The sequence below is a fragment of the Anolis carolinensis genome, unplaced genomic scaffold (assembly GCF_035594765.1).
Source record: "Anolis carolinensis isolate JA03-04 unplaced genomic scaffold, rAnoCar3.1.pri scaffold_14, whole genome shotgun sequence".
NCBI classification, from domain to species: domain Eukaryota; kingdom Metazoa; phylum Chordata; class Lepidosauria; order Squamata; family Dactyloidae; genus Anolis; species Anolis carolinensis.
The window spans coordinates 156520-183157 of NW_026943825.1; the positions used below are offsets into that span (position 1 = coordinate 156520).

Genomic DNA, 26638 nt, shown 5'->3' on the forward strand with positions numbered 1-26638 from the left:
AGCTAGGATGCAGCATCTCACTGACTTAAAGGTAAAAGGCGGAGCTAAAACGCAGCATCCCATTAGCTGTCTCCTCTCTCACTCAAAAAGAAGGGGCGGGGCTAGAAAGCTGCACCGTATTTGGAAGGGGGCGGAGCTAGGAGGCAGCATCTCACTCACTTAAAGGTAAAAGGCGGAGCTAAAACGCAGCATCCCATTGGCTGTCTCCTCTCTCACTCAAAAAAAGGGGCGGAGTCAAGAGGCAGCAGCCCTCTTACTCAAAAGTTTGGAGGCAGCACCCTATTGGCCGACTCTCACTGAAAGGAAAGGGGCAGAGACAAGGGGCGACATCCCATTGGGTGACTCCTCTCTCACTCAAAACAGAAGGGGCGGAGCCAACAGGCAGCATCCCACTGACTCAAAAGTTTGGAGGCAGCACCCTATTGGCCGACTCTCCCTGAAAGGAAGGGGGCAGAGACAAGATGCAGCATCCCATTGGCTGTCTCCTCTCTCACTCAAAAAGAAGGGGCGGATCCAGGAGGCAGCGTCTCACTTACTCAAATACTATTGGCCGACTCTCCCTGAAAGGAAAGGGGCAGAGACATATTGCATCTTGCAGCATCCCATTGGCTGGCCCTCTGACTCAAAACCACGGGTAGCCAATGAAAGAGCGCGTTAAGCCCCTCCTACATCCGGGTCCCGCGGGCGCGCAGGCGCAGTGCCACTCGGCGGGAGGCTCCCTCACGCAAAGCGGGGCAAGATGGCGACCGAGTCGTGTGAGGCGGCGGCGAGCAGCCCGGGCTCCGGAGCCTTGGCGGCGGGCGAGAGCGAGGAGGCCGCCCCGGAGGCCGCGGCCGGTAAGAGCGCTGGGAGATGCCCTTGAGCAGCAGAAAGACCTGCTCAGAATAGACAGGGTCCCGGGATTGATGTAGGCCTGCGTCTTCTGTCATCCCCGAGCTGGGGCTCATTTGCATAGAGGCAGAATATTTGCATATTTATTTATTATTTATTTATTTCAATTATTTATACTCGGCATACAGGCCGAGTGAGATCTAGCTTAGCAATGGAACCATTACATTAATATTGCTGTATTAATATTATATGCAAAATAATATGCATATTATATGCATATGTTTATATATATATATATATATATAATTTGCTACATTTTTATTTATTTATTTATTTATTTATTCATTTGCTACATTTATATGCCACCCGTCTCACCCTGAAGGGGACTCAGAGCGGCTTACAAATTAAATTTACATACAATATTATATTATTAGCATAGTACAATACTGGTAATAAATTACTATATTGTACTGTATCAAAATATTGTAATATTATTAATAATATTACATGTAAAATACAATATATAATATTCTTATATTGTATTATTAGTAATATCATATTACAATATTATGAATATTATATGTATATACAATATGTTATAATTATTATATATTATTGTTAATTATATTGTGTATATATATATAAACACACACACACACACACATATATATATAAATAAACTAGCATAGCGTGTTATTGCGGGGAGGGTCCTCCGGTCCCGAAGGGGACTCAGAGCAGCTTACAAATTAAATGTACATACAATATTATATTATTAGCATAGCACAATACCAGCAACAAGTTACTATATTGTACTATATCAATATATTGTAATAATACTAGCTGTGCCCGGCCACGCGTTGCTGTGGCGAAGAATGGTGGTATGGGAAATAAAGTATTGAGGAATTGGTGGTAGTTAAGGTAAAGGGTAAACGTTTTCCTATGACATTAAGCCCAGTCATGTATGATTCTGGGGGTTGGTGCTCATCTCCATTTCTAAGCCAAAGAGCCGGCGTTGTCTGTAGACTCCTCCAAGGTCATGTGGGATGACTGCATGGAGTGGCGTTACCTTCCCACCGGAGCAGTACCTATTGATGCACTCACATTTACATGTTTTTGAACTTCTGGGTTGGCAGAAGCTGGGGCTAACAGTGGGGGCTCTGTCAGTTCCCCCAATTCAAACCTGCGGCTTTTCGGTCCAGAAGTTCAGCAGCTCAGCGCTTTAACATGCTGTGCCATCAGGGGACATTATTTCCTAAAGGTTGTGAATATGCAATATTTCTGATTGTTTTTTTTTGTCTGTTGGAGGCAAGTATGAATGCTGCAATTAGGAAAAATGATTAGGATGTAATGGCCTTGCAGATTTAAAGCCTAGCTGTTTCCTCCCTGAGTGATTTGTTTGTTGGGAGGTGTTAGCTGGCCCTGATTGTTTCCTGTCTGGAATTACCTTGTTTTCAGAGTGGTGTTGTTTGCGATATTTTATGTGCTTCTACTGTCTGTGGCCCTGAGAAAACAGAGGATTGGCCAGACTTTGATGATGGGAATCCTTTGTTGGGAGGTGTTAGCTGGCCCTGATTGTTTTCTGTGTGGAATTCCCCTATTTTCAGAGTGTTGTTCTTTATTTAGTGTTCTGATTTTAGAGATTGTATTGTTCTGTTTTATTAAACCACATTAATTTTTTTATATTCTGATTTTAGTGTTTTTGAATACTTGGAGCCAGATTGTATTCATTTTCACGGTTGACCGCAACACAATAATAATAATAATAATAATAATAATAATAATAGTAAGGATAGTAATGATAGTAATAATAATGACTTTGGTAATACATAGTGCTTCACTGCCTTCTCAGCTTCCTTTCTGGAAGAATCCTTTCTTGGGAGGTGTTAGCTGGCCCTGATTGTTTCCTTTGTGGAATTTCCAATTTCCTTGCTTTATTTGCTTTCTTTATTTCTTTATTACTGTCCTGGTTTTAGAGATTATATTGTTCTGCATTATTCTATCCTAGAAATTATTTCATATCAAAGTAGAATCTCACTTATCCAACATTCGCTTATACAATGTTCTGGATTATCCAACACAGTCTGCCTTTTCATAATCAATGTTTTTGTAGTCAGTGTTTCAAATTCATTGTGATATTTTACTGGTAAATTTGTAAATACAGTACAGTAGAGTCTCACTTATCCAACATAAGTGGGCTGGCAAAATGTTGGATAACCGAATATGTTGGATAATAAGGAGGCGTTAAGGAAAAGCCTATTAAATATCAAATTAGGTTATGATTTTACAAATGAAACACCAAAACATCATGTTAGACAACAAATTTGGCAGAAAAAGTAGTTCAATATGCAGTAATGCTATGTAGTAATTACTGTATTTATGAATTTAGCACCAAAATATCACAATATATTGAAAACATTGACTACAAAAATGTGTTGGATAATCCAGAACGTTGGATAAGCGAGTGTTGGATAAGTGAGACTCTACTGTAATTACTACATAGCATTACTGCGCATGGAACTACCTTTTCTGTCAAATTTGTTGTATAATATGATGTTTTGGTGCTTAATTTGTATAACGATTACCTAATTTGATGTTTAATCAGCTTTTCCTGAATCCCTTCTTATTATCCAATATATTTACTTATCCTGCCGGCCTGTTTATGTTGGATAAGTGAGAGTCTACTGTATATTTCTAATCTTATATTATCTGCTCAGAACTGGATTATATGAGGCCCTTTCTTCACAGTTGTATAAAATGCCCACTGAAGTGGATTATCTGGCAGTGTGGAGTCAAGATAATCCAGTGCAAAGCAGATAATATAAGATTATAAATGGGTTATATAGCTGTGTGGAAGGGCCTTGAGTCTACACTGCCATATATTCCAGTGCAAATTAGATAATCTGTGGAAGAAGTCTAAGTGAGGCCTAAATTTGCCTGTCCCCTAACTGAAACCTGGCTGTCCCTTGGTTGCTAGGCAACGAAGTGGGCAGAGATTAGCCCTCTAAACTGGCAGCAATTGGATAAAAACAATTATTGCTCTCCCTCTAATTAGGACTTTATTTTTCTTTTCTTTTTGTTGTATCAACCTAGAGGCGTGGATGATGGGTTGTGTTGTCAAATTTCGAGGTTGGGGGGCCTGTAGTTTTGTTGTTTTGTCCACTGCCCTGATGCCATCACTCTTTTATATATATAGATTAATAATATTACATGTAAAATCTATATATATAAAAGGGTAATGAAATTTCGGCCTAGGACAAAACAACAAAACTACACATCCCAGAAACACTAAACTTGGCAGCACAACCCCTCATCCGTGCCTCTACGTTCATACAACAAAAAGAAAAGAAAAATACAGTCCTAATTAGAGGGAGCGGAATAGTTGAATAATCAAACTGGCAGCAATTGGATAAAAACTATTACAGTAGAGTCTCACTTATCCAACATAAACGGGCCGGCAGAACATTGTATAAGCGAGTATGTTGGATAATAAGGAGGGATCAAGGAAATGTCTATTAAACATCAAATTAGGTTATGATTTTACAAAATAAGCACCAAAACATTATGTTATACAACAAATTTGACAGAAAAAGTAGTTCAATACTCAGTAATGCTATGTAGTAATTACTGTATTTATGAATTTAGCACCAAAATATCACGATGTATTGAAAACATTGACTACAAAAATGTGTTGGATAATCCAGAATGTTGGATAAGCGAATGTTGGATAAGTGAGACTCTACTGTATTCCTCTCCCTGTAATTAGGACTTCATTTTTCTTTTTTTTTTTTGTTGTATCAACCTAGAGCTGTGAATGATGGGTTGTGTTGTCAAATTTTGAGGTCGGGGGGCCTGTAGTTTTGTTGTTTTGACTGCTGCCCTGATGCCATCACTTTTATATATAGATAGATAGATAGATGGAAATAAATTATCTCTGCTTTCTTATTTCCTCCCGAAATAATGCAGTGGCCGTTGAAGAGCTGCCTTCCAAGCCCGCCAGCAGCAACGGCGCTCCCGAGGAGGAGGAGGAGGAGGAAGCGGCGGCTGCGCCGGCGCCATTGGAAGAAGGCTACACTGGGTCCAATGGGGAGGCCACCGCGTCCCCGGTTGTGGCCACTGCCACGGCCTGCCCGTTGCTGATGCCGGAGCCCATGAAGGAGGAGGTGTCCTTGGCGGTGCCGGAGCTGGTGACGCACTTGGCCCAGCACCCCCCGCAGGAGGACCTCTCAATCACCTACCCACTGGACTTTGAGCGCTACTGGCGCGCCGCCCAGGACAACCCCCTCGACTTCACCGCCTGGACGGACCTCCTCCAGTACGTCGAGCAAGAGGTGGGCAGTTTATTTATTTATTTATTTCGAGGAAATGAGGAACTGGCAACACAAGAAATTTGGCCTAGAAAACCTCCTACTCAACTACAATCTTCCTGAATTGAATTCTGCCCTGGACATGAATAAGAGGCAACTAAGAGACAGGTTTTATATGTGTGTTTTATTGAGTCCCCTGTTGGGTGAGAAGGGTGGGATATAAATATTGTAATAAATAAATAATAATAAATATTTTGGATTGATTCTAGAAGGACTTTGCAGTCAACCAGGAATTCAAAATTCTCCCCGTGGTTCCCTTTTTTAAAAACTGAACATTTCAGAGCCAGATATCTGATTAAGCTCAAGCCACCGTCCTTAAGAATTGCCTTTACTGAGCTGCGATTCCAAGTAATGCCTACCGCAGTGTTAGATGGTCGCTATCATAATGTGCCATGGGAAAATAGACTATGTATCTGTGGCCAAAGTCAGGTAGAAGACATTGTGCATTACATGTTAGTTTGTCCATTGTATAGTGCCCCAAGAGAAAGACACCTGGAACCCCTGCTAACCCATGGTAAAGGGAATTGCTTAGCAGAAACTGTGCATTTTCTGCTGAGTGACACAAACAACTAAGGAACTCACAAAGCAGCCCTGTTTGCTCTATCTGCAAAAAAGATAAGAAAGGTAGAATTAGATAAAATTGCCATCAACTGCCGAGGAAACTCAAAGGATTAAGTGGACTCACAATATGCATCTGTATGTGAACTCTTTTGCAATATTTTTTTTAAATTACTGTTAACTGGCATTGTTTTAACTCCTTGCGGGAGCATGATTATGGCTTCTGCTCAGTATTTTTGGAGTCTATTGCTCCGAGGGTACTATTGTGTGCATGTGTTGCTTTTTGTCATGGCCTTGGGCCCGTACAATAAACTATTTTGGATTTATTTATTCATTTACATCACTTTTGCTCCGCCTTTCTCCCCGAGGGGACTCAAAGTGGCTGACAATAAACAGGCAAAAATTCAATGCCTAAAACAATGTAAAAACAACAATTCATTTAAAACAATCTACAAAACAAAAATTCATATAAACAAATACCATTACAAAGTAAAATCACATTATATAAAATTTTAAGCGTGTCCAGAATTAGAATCCATTCATCCAGAATCCTCAATAAGTTTTCATACAGGTCATGTAAAGTCCATGTTCTCATTCATTAAAAGCTTGTGTGCACAACCAGTTATTACACTACTATTCCTGTTCCTGGTTTGAAAGCGTCATTTCCTGTTTCACTGTGTAGTCCTTGCTTCGAAAGCGGTTGTTCTATTCCAGAAACTTGGTTGTTTTTGTGGCTGAATTGGTTGAGACTCGATGATGAGAGATTCATTGGGAAACTATAACAGCAAAACGTGCTATGGCAGGATCTCCCTCCCGCAGAAACAAAGTTTGTGCAGTATGAGTTTTCCAGGCTGTATGGCCATGTTCCAGAAACATTCTCTCCTGACGTTTTGCCCACATCTATGGCAAGCATCCTCAGAGATTGAGAGGCCTTTTGGAAACTAGGCAAGTGAGGTTTAGGTATCTGTGGAATGTCCGTGGCGGGAGAAAGAACTCTTGTCTGCCCGAGGCAAGTGAATGTTGCCATTGGCCACCTTGATTGGCATTGAATGACTTTTCAGCTTCAAAGCCTGGCTGCTTCCTGACTGGGGGAATCTTTTGTTGGGAGGTGTTAGCTGCCCTGATTGTTTCATGCCTAGAATTCCTCTGTTTTCTGAGTATTGTTCTTTATTTGCTGTCCTGATTTTAGAGTTTTTAAATACTGATAGCCAGATTTAGTTCATTTTTATGGTTTTCTCCTTTCTGCTGAAATTGCCCTTGAGCTTCTTGTGGATTTCAGTGGCTTCTCTGTGTAGTCTGACATGGTGGTTGTTAGAGTGGTCCAGCATTTCTATGTTCTCAAATAATAATAATAATAATAATAATAATAATAATAATAATAATATATTATTATTATTATTATTATTATTATTATTATTATTAAGTGTTCGACTTGTGATTTTGTGATACGAAATCCAGCATAACTATCTTGTTTGCTGTGTCATACAATAAAATAATAATAATAATAATAATAATATGTGCTCACAAAATTTATTAATATTGTTCTCTTATTAAGAGAATAAGAGAACTGGGCCTGAATATATTGCACAAGATTTCTCTAGCCTAAAATGATACATTTTAATATATTGGGTTTATGGTTCCCGTCTCCTTGATCAGGTCATGTAAGTGTTATTGATTTCTATAATTGTATTTTTACTTTGCTTAATAATGTGTTACTATGTTGTTATGTAATATTTGTGTTGTTTTTATGATTGGAAGCCGCCCTGAGTCCCATCCGGGAGATAGGGCGGTATATAAATAAAGTTTTATTATTATTATATTATTATTATACTGTAAGCTAAGTCCGGAGAAGTGTGTCACAAATAAAATATTATTGTCCTTGCAGAACCACATCTATGCGGCCCGGAAGGCCTTTGACAGCTTCTTCCTGCGCTACCCGTACTGCTATGGCTATTGGAAGAAGTACGCCGACATGGAGCGGCGCTTCGACTTCATCAAGGAGACAGAGGAGGTAGAGGAGACCCTCCAGTCCCTCCCGACAGATGGCCAGCCGGACTGATCCTTTCTTGCCTATTATAATCCCCTCTCTTCTCTTCTTGGCAGGTCTTCCAGCGCGGCCTGCAGTCCATCCCGCTGAGCATGGACCTCTGGATCCATTACATCTCCTTCCTCCAGTCCTCCTTGGACATGAACCATCCTGATTCGGCCCAGAAGATTTGTGGGTAAATCATAATAATAATAGAATTTCTTACCTGAGGCGGATTGCAGCCCAATTAAAACACACAAACATTGCAAAAATCCTAGAAATACACACATTGAATGTATTTCTGTAAAAGATACTTATTAAAATGTATTACTATTGTTGTCATGGTTGTTAAGCAAAGTCTGGGTGGCCTCTTTGATGCATATGCTCATCTCAGCCTAGACTTAATTTCTCTCTATATATAATCTCTAGTATTATTATTATTAAGCAGAGGTTGGGTGTGTCTATGTCTATAATCTCTATTATTATTATTAAGCAGAGGCTGTGTGGCCTCCAAAGCATATAGTTACCTCAACCCAGACTTACACACACAACCTCTCTCTCTCTTTCTATATATATATATATATATACAGTAGAGTCTCGCTTATCCAACGTAAACGGGCCGGCAGAACGTTGGACAAGCTAATATGTTGGATAATAAGGAGAGATTAAGGAAAAGCCTATTAAACATCAAATTAGGTTATGATTTTACAAATTAAGCACGCAAACATCATGTTATACAACAAATTTGACAGAAAAAGTAGTTCAATGCGCAGTAATGCTATGTAGTAATTACTGTATTTACGAATTTAGCATCAAAATATCACGATATATTGAAAACATTGACTACAAAAATGGCTTGGATAATCCAGAAGCTTGGATAAGCGAGTGTTGGATAAGTGAGACTCTACTGTGTATATATATATATATGTGTGCGTGTGTGTATATATATATATAATTTCCATTATTATTATTAAGAAGAGCCTTGGTGTCTCTTTGTTTATATAATCCTAATAATGATGATGATGATGATGATGGAGATTATATATAGAGAGAGAGTAAATAAGTCTGTGCTGAAACGACTGTACACTTTAAAGAGGCCTCCCAGCCTCTGAATAATAATAATAATAATACTTTATTTATACCCCGCCACCATCACAATAATAATAATAATTTTTATTATTCAGAGGCTGGGAGGCCTCTTTGAAGCATACAGTCATCTCAGCCCAGACTTACTTCCTCTTTCTATTATATCCATCATGGCCATCTGTCGGGAGGGCTTGGGTGGTGCCTTCCTGGCTCAATACTGGCCTTGATCCTGCGACTTTTCCATTGTCAACGGCCATCTCTCTCTCTCTGTCCCTCCTGGCAGGACCTTTGAATCGGCCATTGCCGCGGCTGGGGTGGACTTCCGCTCAGACAAGCTGTGGGAGATGTACGTGGAGTGGCAGCGGGAGCAGGGCGACCTCAAGGCTGTCACCGGTGTCTACGACCGTGTCCTCAGCACTCCCACCCAGCTCTACAGCCACCACTGGGAGAAGTACGCTGGGCAAACTGGGAGCAGTGGGGCCACTGCATAAGGGCAGCTACCCCTCTTGGCCTTCTCTCTTTGGGAACTGATGATAATATTGTTGTACTATATTATTATTTGTATTATTGTTATTATTAATATTATTATGGCTTCTCCAAATCCCCATGGATGCCATGGGTTAGCTAAGAATCTATTGTGTTATTATTATAACTCCTTGGTTGCATTAGTTGTCTGGGTCTTTTTGGTTGTCTGAGTCTTTGTTGTTGTTGTTGTTGTTGTTCTGGCCTCTCCCAATCCCTATGGTTGCCATAGCTTAGCTGAGAGTTTGTATTATTATTGTTACTATTATAACCCATTGGTGCCATGAGTTACCTGAGAGTCTATTGTATTATTATCTCATTGGTGCCATGAGTTGTCTTGAGTCTATATTATTATTATTGTTATTGTTCTTATTATTCTGGCTTCCCTCAATCCCCATGGCTGCCTTGGGTTAGCTGAGAGTTTATTGTATTATTATTATTATTATGGCTTCTCAATCCCCATGGGTACCTTGGGTTAGCTGAGAGTTTTATTGTATTATTATTATAACTCATTGGTGCCATGAGTTATTTTAGTCTATTGTATTATTTTATTCTTATTATTCAGGCTTCTCCCAATCTGCTTGGGTGCCATAGGTTAACTGAGAGTCTTATTATTATTATTATTATTATTATTATTATTATTATTATTACTCTGGCTTCTCAATCCCCATGGGTACCTTGGGTTAGCAGAGAGTTTATTGTATTATTATTATTATTATTATTATTATGGCTTCTCCAAATCCCCATAGGTGCCTTGGGTTAACTGAGAGTCTCTTCTATTAATATTATTATTATTATTCCCACCCAGGTTCAAGGAGCACCTGAGCAGCCACCACCCGAGGGACATCCTCTCCTCAGAGGAGCTGCTCTGGATCCAGTCGAAGATGGCCGCCGATGCCGGGCGGAGCAAAGGCCTGGAGGGGGGGCCCGAGGAGGAGGAGGAGGAGGGGGAAGAGGAGGCCCCGCCCCCAGGGGAGGAGCTCCCACCCCCCAAGAGGGAGGCCCCCCCGCCCATGGAGGGTTCCGGACAAGCGGGACACGTGATGGTGAGTCCTGGTCCCGTATATCCCTCTTGGCTGCTTCCGCTTTTGGTCCACAGCTGTTATTAGATTATTATATTATATGCTAGTATGATATATATTCACACACATAGATTCATACAAGCTGCCCCCGAGTTAAAAACATCCACTTAAAAAGGACTCCTATTTAAGAACGGGGCTGAGACAACAGGAAGTGAGAGGCACATTGTATATAATTATAGCGTTTTATAGTGTTTTCAGTGTTTTATTGTACAATGTTTTATGCTGATTTTATATTTGAAACCGCCCTGAGTCCCTTTTAGGAGAGAGGGCGGTATACAAATAAACTTTTACTTACTTACTTACATGAGGCCACAAGAATGTGAATGAATACTATTGTCATTTTAAACTGTTTATTTTATGATGTTTTATACTTTCTTGTTGATGTATTTGGATTGTTTATTATATATTTTATTTATATATTACAATATTTATATCCCACCCTTCTCACTCAACAGGGGACTCAGGGCGGCTTACAAAAAACACATTATTATACAGTGCACTATAAAGTTTAAAAATTTATTTTTTTAACTAAAGCGGGATATAAATAAAGATTTGTTGTTGTTGTTACTAGTGTTATCTATATATATATAAAAGAGTGATGGCATCACGGCGACCCACAAAACAACCAAACTACAGGCCCCCCAACCTTGAAATTTGACAACACAATCCATCATCCATGCCTCTAGGTTGATACAACAAAAAGAAAAGAAAAATAGTCCTAATTAGAGAGAGAGGAATAATTGCTTTTATCCAATTGCTGCCAGTTAGAAGGCTAAGCTCCTCCAACTTGGTCTCCTAGCAACCCAATAAAAAACAATAAAAAACACTAAAAATAATAAAAAACACTAAAAAATTAATACCATAAAATACCATAATAACAAAAAATAACTAAAAATTATACAAGAAAATAATAAAATATAATAAATAAAAATATAACTTACAATAAAATTAATTAAAAAATACAAATAACGTCAAATAAAAATTACACAACAATTTTTAACCAATACCACCACCACTTTGCCACAGCAATGCGTGGCCGGGCACAGCTAGTAATATTATATGATTATATTTCTTAATACTCTGTATTAATAGTGTGCTGTATGGTCTGTTTGTTCCTGGGTGCCAGGGTCCGATGGATGAAGACAAAATCCTGGAGATGTCCCTCTCAATACGGCAGCAGATCTTCAGCCAGAACGAGGCCGAAGTCAGCAAGCGCTGGAACTTCGAGGAAGGGGTTCGTATGGCTTATTCTAATGTTAAAGCAGGAGCTTCCTCCATGTCGTAAAAGGCTCAAATCCTGCTTGGAGGTGGCACTCATGTCGCCTCCGAGGTTGGCTCTGCAAAGCAACAAAGAGAGAGCAACGGAAGCGAGCCCTCAACGCTCCCGGGTTGTTTCCTCCAGATCAAGCGGCCCTACTTCCACGTCAAGCCCTTGGAGCGAGCGCAGCTGCGCAACTGGCGCGAGTACCTGGACTTTGAAATAGCCAACGGGTCCCACGAGCGCACCATCGTCCTCTTTGAGCGCTGCGTCATCGCCTGTGCCCTCTACGAGGAGTTCTGGATCAAGGTAGGAAAGAGGAGATTTCCTGGTTCGAAAGTGTTATTTCCTGTTACATTTGTGGCCTTTCCTTTGGAAGTACTCCAGAAACTTCATTTTTGTCTTATAGTAGTATAATAATAAATTATCATAGTAAGTTATAATATACTAGCTGTGCCCGGCCACGCGTTGCTGTGGCGTTGTCTGGTGGTGTGGTGAGAAATTGTTGAGGTAGTGGTGGTATTGAATGTCTGTTATATGGTTGTCTTTATGTTTAGTATGCACACTGAAGTGGATTATATGGCAGTGTGGAGTCAAGATAATCCAGTTCAAAGCAGATAATATAAGATTATAAATGGGTTATATAGCTGTGTGGAAGGGCCTTGAGTCTACACTGCCATATAATCCAGTTAAAATCTGATAATCTGTGGAAGAGGCCTAACTGTGCCTGTCCCCTGGACTGAGTAGGTTCCTAGGAGACCAAGTGGGCGGAGCTTAGCCTTCAAACTGGCAGCAATTGGATAAAAACTATTATTCCTCTCCCTGTAATTAGGACTTTATTTTTCTTTTCTTTTCGTTATATCAACCTAGAGCCGTGAATGATGGGTTGTGTTGTCAGATTTCGAGGTTGGGGGGCCTGTAGTTTTGTCGTTTTGTCCTCTGCCCTGATGCCATCACTCTTTTATATATATAGATGATATTTTAACAATATATCCTAATGCAGTGTATTGCAATAATAAATACAGAAATAATATATTTTGTCCTATGTTGTTTGGGCCTCTGCCCCATGTAAGCCGCCTCGAGTCCCCGCGGGGAGATGGTGGCGGGGTTTAAATAAAGTTTTTATTATTATTATTATTATTATTACATACAGTAGAGTCTCACTTATCCAGCATAACAACAACAATAATAATAGTACAACTGCATTGAAGGACCTATAAAATGGCTAGAGTTTTTTTAGAGAGATAAAGTGCGTATAAATAATAATTATAATAATAGTCACTGTGTGCACGGGAGGAGCTAGAGATTCCTAGAGAAGTATTTTCTCGGCATTCATGGGGGTTATGGGCCCAGGACTCTATGAAAGAAACATACTGTTGATTGATCACAGAGGTGATGACAATGAGGATGACAGTAATGACAATAATGCTTAAGAATGTCTCTCCTCCCCTGAACGCAGTACACGAGGTACCTGGAGAGTCACAGCGTGGCCGGGGCCCGCAACGTCTTCCAGCGCGCCTGCTGCTACCACCTTCCCCGGAAGCCCACCATCCACCTCCTCTGGGCCGCCTTCGAGGAGAAGCACGGTGAGCGAGATTGGATAATTCTATTATTATTCATAATATTTGAAGGCCCTTGGGGTCCCAACTCTAGGAGTCTATGCTATTATTATTATTATTATTATTATTATTATTATTATTATTAGATACTATTTGATACATAACAAGATTAATCTAATGATTCTATTTTTATCTTTTTATTGCTGCTACAATCCCCCCACCTATGAATTTGAATGATTTGTATTGGTGGTTGTTTGATACTATTACTGTTGTATTAATTTTTGTTTTTATTACCATATTGTGTTTTAATCTGTGCATATTGTGTTAACGTATGTGTGTTGTTCTTTTGTAACATTGTAAGCCACCCCGAGTCCCCGCGGGGAGATGGTAGCGGGGTATAAATAAAGTTTTTTAAAAATTATTATTATTATTATTATTTATTAGTAGTAGTAGTACAGTAGAGTCTCATTTATCCAAGCTAAACGGGCCAGCAGAAGCCATTTTTGTAGTCAATGTTTTCAATATATCGTGCTATTTTGGTGCTAAATTAGTAAATACAGTAATTACTACATAGCATTACTGCGTATTAAACTACTTTTTCTGTCAAATTTGTTGTATAACATGATGTTTCAGTGCTTAATTTGTAAAATCATAACCTAATTTGATGTTTAATAGGCTTTTCCTTAATCCCTCCTCATTATCCAAGATATTCGCTTATCCAAGCTTCTGCCTGCCTGTTTAGCTTGGATAAGTGAGACTCTACTGTATTATGATTATTATTAAGAGAGACTGGGTGGCCATTGGTTGGAAGTCTATGATTCTATTATTATTATTATTATTATTATTATTATTATTATTATTATTATTATTATTATTAAATAGAGACTGGGTGGCCATTGGTTGGAAGTCTATGATTCTATTATTATTATTATTATTATTATTATTATTATTAAATAGAGACTGGGTGGCCATTGGTTGGAAGTCTATGATTCTATTATTGTTATTATTACTATATTATTAAATAGAGGCTGGGTTGTGATTTGCTGGAAGTCTATGATTCTATTATTGTTATTATTACTATATTATTAAATAGAGGCTGGGTTGTGATTTGTTGGAAGTCTATGATTCTATTATTGTTATTACTATATTAATAGAGGCTGGGTTGTGATTTGTTGGAAGTCTATGATTTTTCTATTATTATTGTTGTTATGATTATTGTTGTTGTTGTTATTATTAAGTAAAGGCTAGGTGGCCATCTGTTGGGAGGTAGTCTATGATTCTATTGTTGTTGGAAGTCTATTATTCTTTCATTATTATTATTATTATTATTATTATTATTATTTTATTATGACACAGCAAACAAGATAGATATGCTGGATTTCATATCACAAGATCACAAGTCGAACACTTCCCAAGTGTCTAGGACTGTGTGATGTATTTTCGGATGATGTGCGCAGATCCCAGTCGGGTGGCCTTTTGCAGTTGGCATTTTTTTATTATCATCATCATCATCATTATTATTATTATTATTAAGTAAAGGCTAGCTGGCCATTTGTTGGGAGGTAGTCTATGATTCTATTGTTGTTGGAAGTCAATTATTCTGTTGTTGTTGTTGTTGTTGTTGGAAGATAGTAGGTGCCCGTTGGCTGGGTGTGGCTGTCCCTGGGTGGCCCCTTCTGAGCCCTGTTCCCCGTGTGCTTCCCTCCCTCGGTCTGTGCAGGGGAGGTGGAGGAGGCGCGGCGCATCCTGCGCACCTTTGAGGAGTGCGTCCCGGGCCTGGCGATGGTGCGCCTGCGGCGGGTGAGCCTGGAGCGGCGTCAGGGCAACATGGAAGGGGCGGAGGCGCTGCTGGCGGCCGCCATCCGGGAGAACGAGGGCCTGCCCGTCTCCTCCTTCTACTCCGTCAAGCTGGCCCGACAGGTCCTCAAGGTCCAGAAGAACATCACCAAGGCCCGCAAAATCCTCCTTGAAGCCCTCGAGAAGGACCCCGTCAGTATTATTTCTGTTGGGATTTTTATATTACAATGTTCTGTATTATTAGTACTACGGTACTATATTATTAGATTATTTTTGTATTGCTATATTATATTTGTATTACAATATATATATATACACACACACACACACACACACACACACACACACACAGGGCTGTAGCCAGAAAAAAAAATTCAGGAGAGGTTTTGTAAATTTTGGGGGGGGGGGTTGAACCCCTAGCACACACCTCTCCCCGCTACAAACCTGTCAATATCTGCTTGAGATAGTGCCTGGAGGGACTCTTAATGTTTTGCGTCTCATAGACTTAGCATGGGGATTTGGTTAACCAGTTAAAATTCATGAGTAAACCAGGTTTTTTTTTATAACCTGAAAAATTTCGGGGGGGGGGGGGGGGGGTTGAACCCCTAAAACCACCCCCTCGCTATAGGCCTGTGTGTATGTGTATATATATATGTGTGTATATATATATGTGTGTATATGTATATATATATATATATATATATATATATATATATATATATATATGGAGCTCCAGTGGCTCAGTGTGTTAAAGCGCTGAGCTGCTGAACTTGCAGACCGAAAGGTCCCAGGTTCAAACCCCGGGAGCAGCGTGAGCGGCCGCTGTTAGCTCCAGCTTCTGCCAACCTAGCAGTTCGAAAACATGCCAATGTGAGTAGATCAATAGGTACTGCTCCAGCGGGAAGGTTATGGCGCTCCATGCAGTCATGCCAGCCGCATGACCTGGAGATGTCTCTGGACAACGCCGGCTCTTTGGTTTAGAAATGGAGATGAGCACCAGCCCCCCAGAGTCGGTCACGACTGGACTTAACGTCAGGGGAAAACCTTTACCTTTTATCTATCTATCTATCTATCTATCTATCTATCTATCTATCTATCTATCTATCTATAAAATAGGCCATCCCCAAGTTACATACATCCAACTTACAAACGACTCCTAGTTCAGAATGGTGCTGAGGCAACAGAAAAGGAGAGGAATCTTTATTATTTGCTAGCTTGGGTACCTGGTGATGCCCAGGTTATTTGAAAAGGGCCTTGTTTGTGTTTGGATGTTAGGTGATATCAGTTTGGTCATATGTTACACTATTTCTTAGGGGAAAAAACCCAACCTTTGCTTTTGTATTTTATGAATGCTCCCATTAGAAAACGCATAAGGATGTGGCTGAACTATACATCCCAGTCCCTACAACTCCTATAAACCCAAACCTCTTTCTCTAGCATGTTCAGTTGCTGTGTGCCATAGGAAACAATAGGAAAGGGTTAAGGGAGAGGCAGGGGGCGGGGTCATGCAAATTCCACACCAATGGAGAGAAAGGAACCCTGGGATGTGCTCGCTATAAAGCTGTTTGTGGAGGCTGTCTGTGTAAATGGACACTGCCACCACATACACACATACAGATTTCCCCTTTTATTATGATTATTAATTATAGTATATTATACCTATCTTTCTATCTGTACCTATCTGTCTGTGTATTTTTCTATGTCATCCAAAGCTGAAATATGTCTAATTGCGGCTGGAGCTATACATTTATTTATTTATTTATTTATTTACTACATTTATATGCCGCCCTTCTCGCCCCAAAGGGGACTCAGAGCGGCTTACAAATTACATTCACATACAATACATTATATTATTGGCATATTATTATTATTTGGCATATTAATATTATTAGTAATATTACATTTAATATATAATTAATATTATTAAATTGTCTTATTATCAGTATTATATCGTAATACATTATAATATTATCAATATTATATGTATATACAATATATTATATTATAAATTAAGCTGTATATTATATATATATATATGTGTGTGTGTGTGTGTGTGTGTGTGTGTGTGTGTGTGCGCAGGCATTAAAGGTCCCCTACTTATATGGTTTCCATGTCTCAGGGTGCTATGTGATTCAGTATTCCCTGTCTTAATAATAATAATACTTTATTTTTTATTTTTTATTATTTATTTTGTGTTTTATAATGACTGTGATTTTATTTTATGCTTTTTAATTATTTGTATGTTTTTTGTATTTGATACTTTGTATGCTGGTTTTATATCTGTGAGCCACCCCGAGTCCCTCTAGGGAGATGGTGGCGGGGTATAAAAATAATAATAATTATTATTATTATTATTTTTCTATGCCGCCACCATCTCCCCGAAGGGACTCGTGGCGGCTAAATATCCCTGCTCCAACTTACAAATTCAACTTAAGCGCAACTTGTTTGCCGCCCGGGACGGCCTGTGTTTGTTTCCCATACGTCTTAATGTATCTCGCAGTCCAGTAGTAGACCCTTGAGTTGTAACTGCAACCCATTAGGACAACGCCAAGCTGTACGCCAACCTGCTGGAGATGGAGTTCAGTGCGGACGTGCGCCAGAACGAGGGCCACACCATGAGCAGCTTTGACCGGGCCCTGACCAGTGGCCTCCCCCTCGAGACCAAGATCATCTTCTCCCAGCGACGGGTCGAGTTCTTGGAGGACTTTGGCTCCAGCATCCACAGGTACGGAGCCACGAGAAGGGGCCGCAAGAGCCCCCTGGACCCCAGTGGCGCCTCACCTCCGGCCTGTTTCTGTCCTAAACACCATCCCCACCCTCTCTTCCAGCTTGTTGATGTCGTACGACGAGCATCAGAAGCTCCTGAACCAACAGATGCTGAGGAAGAGGCTCCTGGAAAACGGGTAAAGGGACTTATTGTATTATTATTATTATATTATGACACAGCAAACAAGATAGAGATGCTGGATTTCGTATCACAAAATCACAAGTCGAACACTTCCCAAGTGTCTAGGACTCTGTGATGTATTATTATTATTATTATGATTATTATTATTATGACACAGCAAACAAGATAGATATGCTGCGTTTCGTATCACAAAGTCACAAGTCGAACACTTCCCAAGTGTCTAGGACTCTGTGATGTATTATTATTATTATTATTTTATTGTATGACACAGCAAACAAGATAGATATGCTGGATTTCGTATCACAAAATCACAAGTCGAACACTTCCCAAGTGTCTAGGACTCTGTGATGTATTATTATTATTATTATTATTATTATTATTATTTTATTGTATGACACAGCAAACAAGATAGATATGCTGCGTTTCGTATCACAAAGTCACAAGTCGAACACTTCCCAAGTGTCTAGGACTCTGTGATGTATTATTATTATTATTATTATTATTATTATTTTATTGTATGACACAGCAAACAAGATAGATATGCTGCATTTCGTATCACAAAGTCACAAGTCGAACACTTCCCAAGTATTATTATTATTATTATTATTATTATGACACAGCAAACAAGATAGATATGCTGCATTTCGTATCACAAAGTCACAAGTCGAACACTTCCCAAGTGTCTAGGACTGTGTGATATTATTATTATTATCATTATTATTGTTTTATGACACAGCAAACAAGATAGATATGCTGCATTTCGTATCACAAGTCAAACACTTCCCAAGTGTCTAGGACTGTGTGATGTATTATTATTATTATTACACAGCAAACAAGATAGATATGCTGGATTTTGTATCACAAAATCACAATTCAAACACTTCCCAAGTGTCTAGGACTGTGTGATGGGTTTTCAGATGATGCGCGCAGATCCCAGTCAGGTGGCCTTTTGCAGTTGGCAGATCGTAATTTTGTCAATGTCTATTGTTTCCAAATGCCGGCTGAGATCTTTTGGCACGGCACCCAATGTGCCCATCACCACCGGGACCACCTGCACTGGTTTCTGCCAGAGTCTTTGCAGTTCAATCTTGAGGTCCTGGGAGCGGCTGAGTTTTTCCTGTTGTTTCCTGGGATGGCGACATCCATGATCCAAACCTTTTTCTTTTCCACAACTGTGATGTCTGGTGTGTTGTGTTCCAGGACTTTGTCAGTCTGGATTCAGAGGTCCCACAGTATCTTTGCGTGCTCATTTTCCAATACAACATTATTATTCTTATTATTATTTGCCCTATGAAGGAGTGCCGAGGAGGTGGACGAGAAGCGCCTGAGGCTGGAAGAGGCCGGCGGAGGCAGCCTGGCTGTGGCCACGACCGGCATCACGCCCTTGATGGCCGCGGACGTGGGCAACAGCGCCACTGCCACCGGGGGGGCCTACAACTACAGCGCCTGGTACCAGGTGAGTCCCCAGCCCTGGTTCAAAGTTAGGGTAATTGCCTTGGTTCTATGCTATTAATATCTATCTATATAAAAGGGTAATGAAATTTCGGCCTAGGACAAAACAACAAAACCACACATCCCAGAAACACTAAACTTGGCAGCACAACCCCTCATCCATGCCTCTACGTTCATACAACAAAAAGAAAAGAAAAATAAAGTCCTAATTTGAGGGAGAGGAATAATTGTTTTTATCCAATTGCTGCCAGTTGGTCTCCTAGTAACCCACTCAGCCCAGGGCACAGGCAGACTTAGGCCTCTTCCACACTGCCTATAAAATACAGATTATCAGATTTTAACTGGATTACAGTATATGGCAGTGTAGACTCGAAGGCCCTTCCACACAGCTATATAACCCATTTATAATCTTATATTATCTGCTTTGAACTGGATTATCTTGAGTCCACACTGCCATATAATCCACTTCAGTGTGCATTTTATACAGCTGTGTAGAAGGGGCCTCATATAATCCAGTTCTAAGTAGATAATATAAGATTATAAATATAATATGTAATAATTACTGTGATATAATAATCCAGAACAATATAATCGCTAAAATCAGGACAGTAAATAAAGAACCACACCCTGAAAGCATAAGCCACAGCAACGCGTGGCCGGGCAAAGCTAGTATAATATATTACAATTAGTTTGTATTATTATATTAAAATTATATATATGTGTGTGTGTACTATTAGTTTGCACGATATTGCCTCTTTCTCTTCATGGCTGTTGCCTTTCTCATTGCAGAATTACAGCAACTACGGATACCAGAATGCTTGGAACTACAACCAGTATTACCAGCAACAAACTTGAGAACAAAATCCCAAAGACCTCCTTGGCTTTCGACCCACAAATAAGCAAAAAACGAAGTCGCCCTGGCACAAAATGGAGCAAAATGGACTTTCAATGACTCCCAAGCCCTTCAGAGGCGGGACTTCCTCTTTTGTACATTTCCCCTTCCGTCTGTTTCATATGTAAATAAATCGGAATTTGAGAAATTCTCAGCTTCGATGTCTGTTGGAAAATGAAGGTATTTATCAATATTATTATTATTGAGTCTCCTTTGTGAAGAGAAAAAGTGGGCTATACATTAACATTATTATTATTATTAGTATGAATAGCTTGGTTACCTGGAAATGTTTCAGAAAGATTTGTTCATCTGCTGGTTTTTAATCATTTATTTTCAAGTTGTCTCTTCTTATTAAAGCAAACAGAACTAGGAAACCTAATATGATCAATAATGATTCTCTTACAAGTTTCTCCCCCTTTTTTATTATTCTTCTGAATCAGAAGCCTTTGTCCACCAGCCAGGCCTTTAATTCCTTGTCAAAGTAGCCCTTGATGCGGAGGCTGGAGGCCACTTCGTTGACTTGCGTCAGGGGCGTCTCTCCAGACAGATCGGTCAGGAAGGCCTTCACTTCCTTCTCAAGGGCCTGCAGAATATATTGATATATTATTATTGTTCTATTATTTCATTCTGATATGATCCTATTATTCTATTCCATTCTCATATTATTCTATTACATCCTTATATTACTCATTAATCTATTATATTATTTTCCATTCCATTCTCATTGTTTTCTATTCCATTCTTCTGTTATTTTATTACACTCTCATATAATAATAATAATAATAATAATAATAATATTTTTATACCCCGCCTCTATCTCCCCAACGGGGACTCAGGGTGGCTTACATGGGGCCAAGTCCGAATAAAAACAATAGCAATATAATAATAATAACAACAACTACAACTTTATTTTTATCTCCCCAAAGGGGAGACAGGGCGGCTTACATGGGGCCAAGTCCAAATAAAAACAATAACAGTATAATAATAATAATAATAACAACAACAACAACTTTATTTTTATCTCCCCAAAGGGGAGACAGGGCGGCTTACATGGGGCCAAGTCCAAATAAAAACAATAGCAATATAATAATAATAACAATAATAATAATAATAATAACAACTTTATTTTTATATCCCGCCTCTATCTCCCCAAAGGGGACTCAGGGTGGCTTACACGGGGCCAAGCCCGAATAAAAACAACAGCAATATAATAATAATAACAACTTTATTTTTATGCCCTGCCTCTATCTCCCCAACGGGGATTCAGGGCGGCTTACATGGGGCCAAGCCTGAATAAAAACAATAGCAATATAATAATAATAATAATAATAATAATAATAATAATAATAATAATAATAACAACTTTATTTTTATACCCCGCCTCTATCTCCCCAAAGGGGACTCAGGGCGACTTACATGGGGCCAAGCCCGAATAAAAGCAATAGCAATATAAAACACAACCATAGACAAAAAACATGCACAATTATAAAAATTTAAACATTAGCCAATAAAAACAAATGACAAGAACTAATAAAAACATGGATTAAAACGGAGAGGTTGTAAAAGCAGACTGGGTAAGGTGCACCATATAAATATTGTAATTATAAATATAATTCTGTTCCATCCTCATATTCTCCTATTTTCTATTTCATTCTCACATCATTCCATTCTCATAATATTATATTATGATTCCATTCTCATATTATTCTATTCCAATCTCATTTTAAAATCTTTGGGGACGGCGGAGGTGTATAAACTTCATATTGTCCATGATGACGAATCTCAAGCCTTAAGGCCAAGTCTTTCCCATTATTATTATTATTATTTTATTGTATGACACAGCAAACAAGATATTATAATAATAATAATAATGTGGGGAAGGACTTGGCCTTAAGGCCTGAGATTTGTCATCATGGACAATTATTATTATTATTATTATTATTTTATTGTATGGCACAGCAAACAAGATAAAATAATAATAATAATAATAATGATGATGATGATGATGTGGGAAAGGACTTGGCCTTAAGGCCTGAGATTTGTCATCATGGACAATTATTATTATTATTATTATTTTATTGTATGGCACAGCAAACAAGATAAAATAATAATAATAATAATAATAATAATAATAATAATAATGATGATGATGATGTGGGGAAGGACTTGGCCTTAAGGCCTGAGATTTGTCATCATGGACAATTATTATTATTATTATTATTATTATTATTATTATTATTATTAATTATATTGCCTTCCTCCCTCATGTATTTTACTATCCAGCAGTTGCCTACAACCAGGTGAAACATACGTCCTGCTGATGTCGATAGCTACTTAGTTCTGTTTCTTTTCTCAAACGGAGCGCATCTATTGGGTTGCCTAAAAATCTCTGGAGCGGGGTGAAGGGAGCACTTTACCCAGATGTCGCCTTCGATCTTCCGGATGACGGTCATCTTTCTGCACCCGTGGGTGATGTCCGTGTAAACGGGGACGTTGTGCATCCGCGACCGGCGGACAAAGAAAGGCAGGTCAGGAGCTGGATCTGGAGGGAGGGAGGAAGGGAGAGAAAAACCATGGCGGCGTCCATATTTGTGCTTCATTTTATGGCGTTAAATAACCAAAGCATCAAGCGGGAGGCACAACTACGAGGGTTGAATGAAAAGTAATGCCTCCACCTTCATAATTCCTCAACAGATGGCAGCACTGGTCTGTGGCAGTGCTGACTTATTCAATAGACTTTCCTCTGCAGTTAGTTCCATTTGGCAGGAAGCCTTAGCATTGAATGGTTGTGTTGTAAAGGTGCAAAGTATGGAACCCTGCGCAGATGGGGAAGCCCTATTTATTTATTTTATTTACAGCATTTATATTCCGCCCTTCTTTCTCACCCCGAAGGGGACTCAGGGCGGATCACATTACACATATAGGCAAACATTCAATGTCTTTTAACATAGAAGAAAGACAAGACAAACATAGGCTCCGAGCAGGCCTCAAACTCATGACCTGGTCAGAGTGATTCATTGCAGTGATTCATTGCAGCTGCTCTCCAGCCTGCGCCACAGCCCGAGCCTTAGCAGTGAACGGTTGTGTTGTTAAAGTGCTAAGTATGGAACCCTGTACAGACGGTTGGTCAATGTGACTTAAGCAACGTGTAGTCACTGAATTCTTGACAACAAGTGTTGAGTAGGAGCGGTAGTTCATCCTGCCAGAGACTACACAGACCCTACCCATGATGCATCTAGAGCAAATTTGCCCAACATGACTATGATGGAATTTCGGGGGTTAACCTGGCATGATGTGACTTGTAGTTCATCCACAACCTTAAGCATTTTTTAAAATAATTTTTTTTTGTTTTTTTGAAATAACCCAGGCAGCACCGGGTACCGAAGCTAGTGTGTGTGTGTGTATATATATATCTTACAAAAATATAAATATTCAAATAGAATACTGCAATTCCTAAGGCAAGCAAAATTCTTGAATTACTACTGAATGAATAATAATATAAACAATAATCTAATAAATAAAACAAATTGATTAGTGCTCTGACCAATGGTCATATTCATGTACACCGACAAAAACAACATCTAAAAAGCACACTGTAAAACCCAACAGTTAAAAACAAGTGGATGCAAGCAGAATGAAACTGTCACAGCTGGAGCACAAGCTTTAATTGTGCGAAGGTTCTCCCAGCCACTGTGGGCCTGGGCCTTCATGGAGAGTGGGACCCCATCTAGCACAATACCCTGATGATGATGATGATGATAATAATAATAATAATAATAACTGATGACCCAAAATGCAGACTGTGCAAGGAAGCTGACGAAACCATTGATCATATCCTCAGCTGCTGTAAGAAAATTGCACAGACAGACTACAAACAGAGGCACAACCGTGTGGCCCAAATGATCCATTGGAACTTATGCCTCAAGTACCACCTCCCAGCAGCAAAGAACTGGTGGGATCACAAACCAGCAAAGGTCGTGGAAAATGAGCACGCAAAGATACTGTGGGACTTCCGAATCCAGACTGACAAAGTTCTGGAACACAACACACCAGACATCACAGTTGTGGAAAAGAAAAAGGTTTGGATCATTGATGTTGCCATCCCAGGTGACAGTCGCATTGACGAAAAACAACAGGAAAAACTCAGCCGCTATCAGGACCTCAAGATTGAACTTCAAAGACTCTGGCAGAAACCAGTGCAGGTGGTCCCGGTGGTGATGGGCACACTGGGTGCCGTGCCAAAAGATCTCAGCCGGCATTTGGAAACAATAGACATTGACAAGATTATGATCTGCCAACTGCAAAAGGCCACCCTACTGGGATCTGCACGCATCATCCGAAAATACATCACACAGTCCTAGACACTTGGGAAGTGTTTGACTTGTGGTTTTGTGAAACGAAATCCAGCATGTCTATCTTGTTTGCTGTGTCATACAATGTCGTGTCAATAATAATAAAAATAATAATAATCTTTATTTTTATATCCCGCCCCATCTCCCCGAAGGGACTCGGGGCGGCTCACAACAGGGACAAGCCCGAAACAACAACACAACATATTTGACAAAAACTTAAAACATTCCAACGATACACAAAATAAAATAATGGACAATACATTAAAATCCAAGCAGATACAATCAGAGTAATTAAAAGTAAACCAGTGGGGACAGGTTTCATAAAGTGCTGTTCAGCTCTATTAATTCAGAAGTCAAATTCTTGAAACAAAAATGGAGAAATAACACTATAAACACCTTGCGGAGGCCTCCATCCGGAGGGCGTGGGGTATTTCCCGTGCTTTGGGGGCTCCGGGACTTGGGTGGGAGGGATGAGCCTCTCCACAAAGCGATATTCCTCACGGGACTCCTCAACCCCTGGGGATCTGGGCTCCAAAGAGACGGCGTCCGTTGAGACCGGGCTCTGAAAGGCACACAAAGGAAGGAAGGATAACTGAATTAGTCGCCCAGAGTCGAAAGAGAGGCCAAGGTTCTGGAAACACTTAGAACAATGTTATCGAGATCTATGCTTCTAATCTTCAGTCAAAGTCTTCTAATGTCCTTATAAATATAATATTAATGCCAAGAGCGACTCATGGAATGTTCCATCAAAACTTTCTAATTAATAAATACAATTTTAATCCTATCAGATGCAACTTGAGAACATACTGCAAGTTGCCTGGGTTCTATGAATTAGTCTCCAGTGTTAATATTGCATGTTTTATGTTGATTTTAACGATTGTTTTTACTGTAATTGATGTTTTTATTGGATAACTGTTTTATTGCTGTGTTTTGATATTTGATTGTTTTATCGAGCAAGTTTTATCTTGCTGTTTTATCGAGCAAGGCCGCCCCGAGTCCCTTCGGGGAGATGGGGCGGGGTATAAAAATACAGTTATTATTATTATTATTAAGTTGCTTAGTTGGTGTGAGAGAATTGGCCATCTGCAAGGACGTTGCCCAGGGGATTCCTGGATGTATTGCCACCTTGCTGTAAGGCTTCTCTCATGTACCCGCAAGCTGGAGCTGACAGACGGGAGCTCACCGCCAATGCCAAGATCTGTGCTTCTAATCCAGTCAAAGTCTTCTAATGTTCTAATAAATACATATACAGTAGAGTCTCACTTATCCAACATAAACGGGCCGGCAGAACGTTGGATAAGCAAATACGTTGGATAATAAGGAGGGATTAAGGAAAAGCCTATTAAACGTCAAATTAGGTTATGATTTTACAAATTAAGCACCAAAACACCATGTTAGACAAATTTGACAGAAAAAGAAGTTCAATACGCAGTAATGTTATGTTGTAATTACAGTAAAGTCTCGCTTATCCAACGTTCTGGATTATCCAAGGCATTTTTGTAGTCAATGTTTTCAGTATATCGTGATATTTTGGTGCTAAAATCGTAAATACAGTAATTACTACATAGCATGACTGCATATTGAACGAGTTTAGACCCAAAATATCACGATGTATTGAAAACACTGACTACAAAAACGCGTTGGATAATCCAGAACGTTGGATAAGCGAGACTTTACTGTAATAATAGTGTCGAGTGCTACTCTCCTCATTTTCAGCCAAGACCTTCTGATAAATATAATAATACAGTAATAATAATAATAATCTACCCGTCTGATGCTGAGGAGAATCCTCGGCGCCGTTTCTTTCCGGAGCCCCGCCCTCGCCAAAGCCAGCGCCGCCATTTTGGCGCTCTCGCCTCGCGCCGTTTGATGACGTCTGCCCCGGCACCAGAGTGGGGGAGGTGGGCGTGACCAGCCGAGTATCGCGAGACTTGGTATAAGCGCCGACAGA

General features: G+C 39.7%; 2 protein-coding genes across 2 annotated transcripts; one reads left to right on the forward strand and one right to left on the reverse strand.

The window, feature by feature from the left end:
• The first annotated feature begins 679 nt into the window (after nt 1-679).
• On the forward strand, nt 680-20483 carry LOC134294399 (pre-mRNA-processing factor 39-like). The gene is made up of 14 exons (XM_062965320.1): nt 680-836; nt 4795-5159; nt 7639-7764; nt 7857-7975; nt 9149-9316; nt 10196-10433; nt 11596-11703; nt 11872-12036; nt 13187-13313; nt 15007-15275; nt 17624-17808; nt 17912-17986; nt 19288-19447; nt 20233-20483. Exons 1-14 carry the CDS (start codon nt 740-742, stop codon nt 20296-20298), a joined length of 2268 nt encoding a protein of 755 aa, XP_062821390.1. The 5' UTR covers nt 680-739; the 3' UTR covers nt 20299-20483.
• Nucleotides 20484-20648: 165 nt separating this feature from the next.
• On the reverse strand, nt 20649-26613 carry mrpl49 (mitochondrial ribosomal protein L49). The gene is made up of 4 exons (XM_003230217.4): nt 26455-26613; nt 25084-25249; nt 22753-22877; nt 20649-20918 (listed from the first exon to the last, which is right to left on the reverse strand). The coding sequence occupies exons 1-4, from the start codon at nt 26527-26529 to the stop codon at nt 20772-20774; spliced, it is 513 nt and encodes a 170-aa protein (XP_003230265.2). The 5' UTR covers nt 26530-26613; the 3' UTR covers nt 20649-20771.
• Nucleotides 26614-26638: the final 25 nt, after the last annotated feature.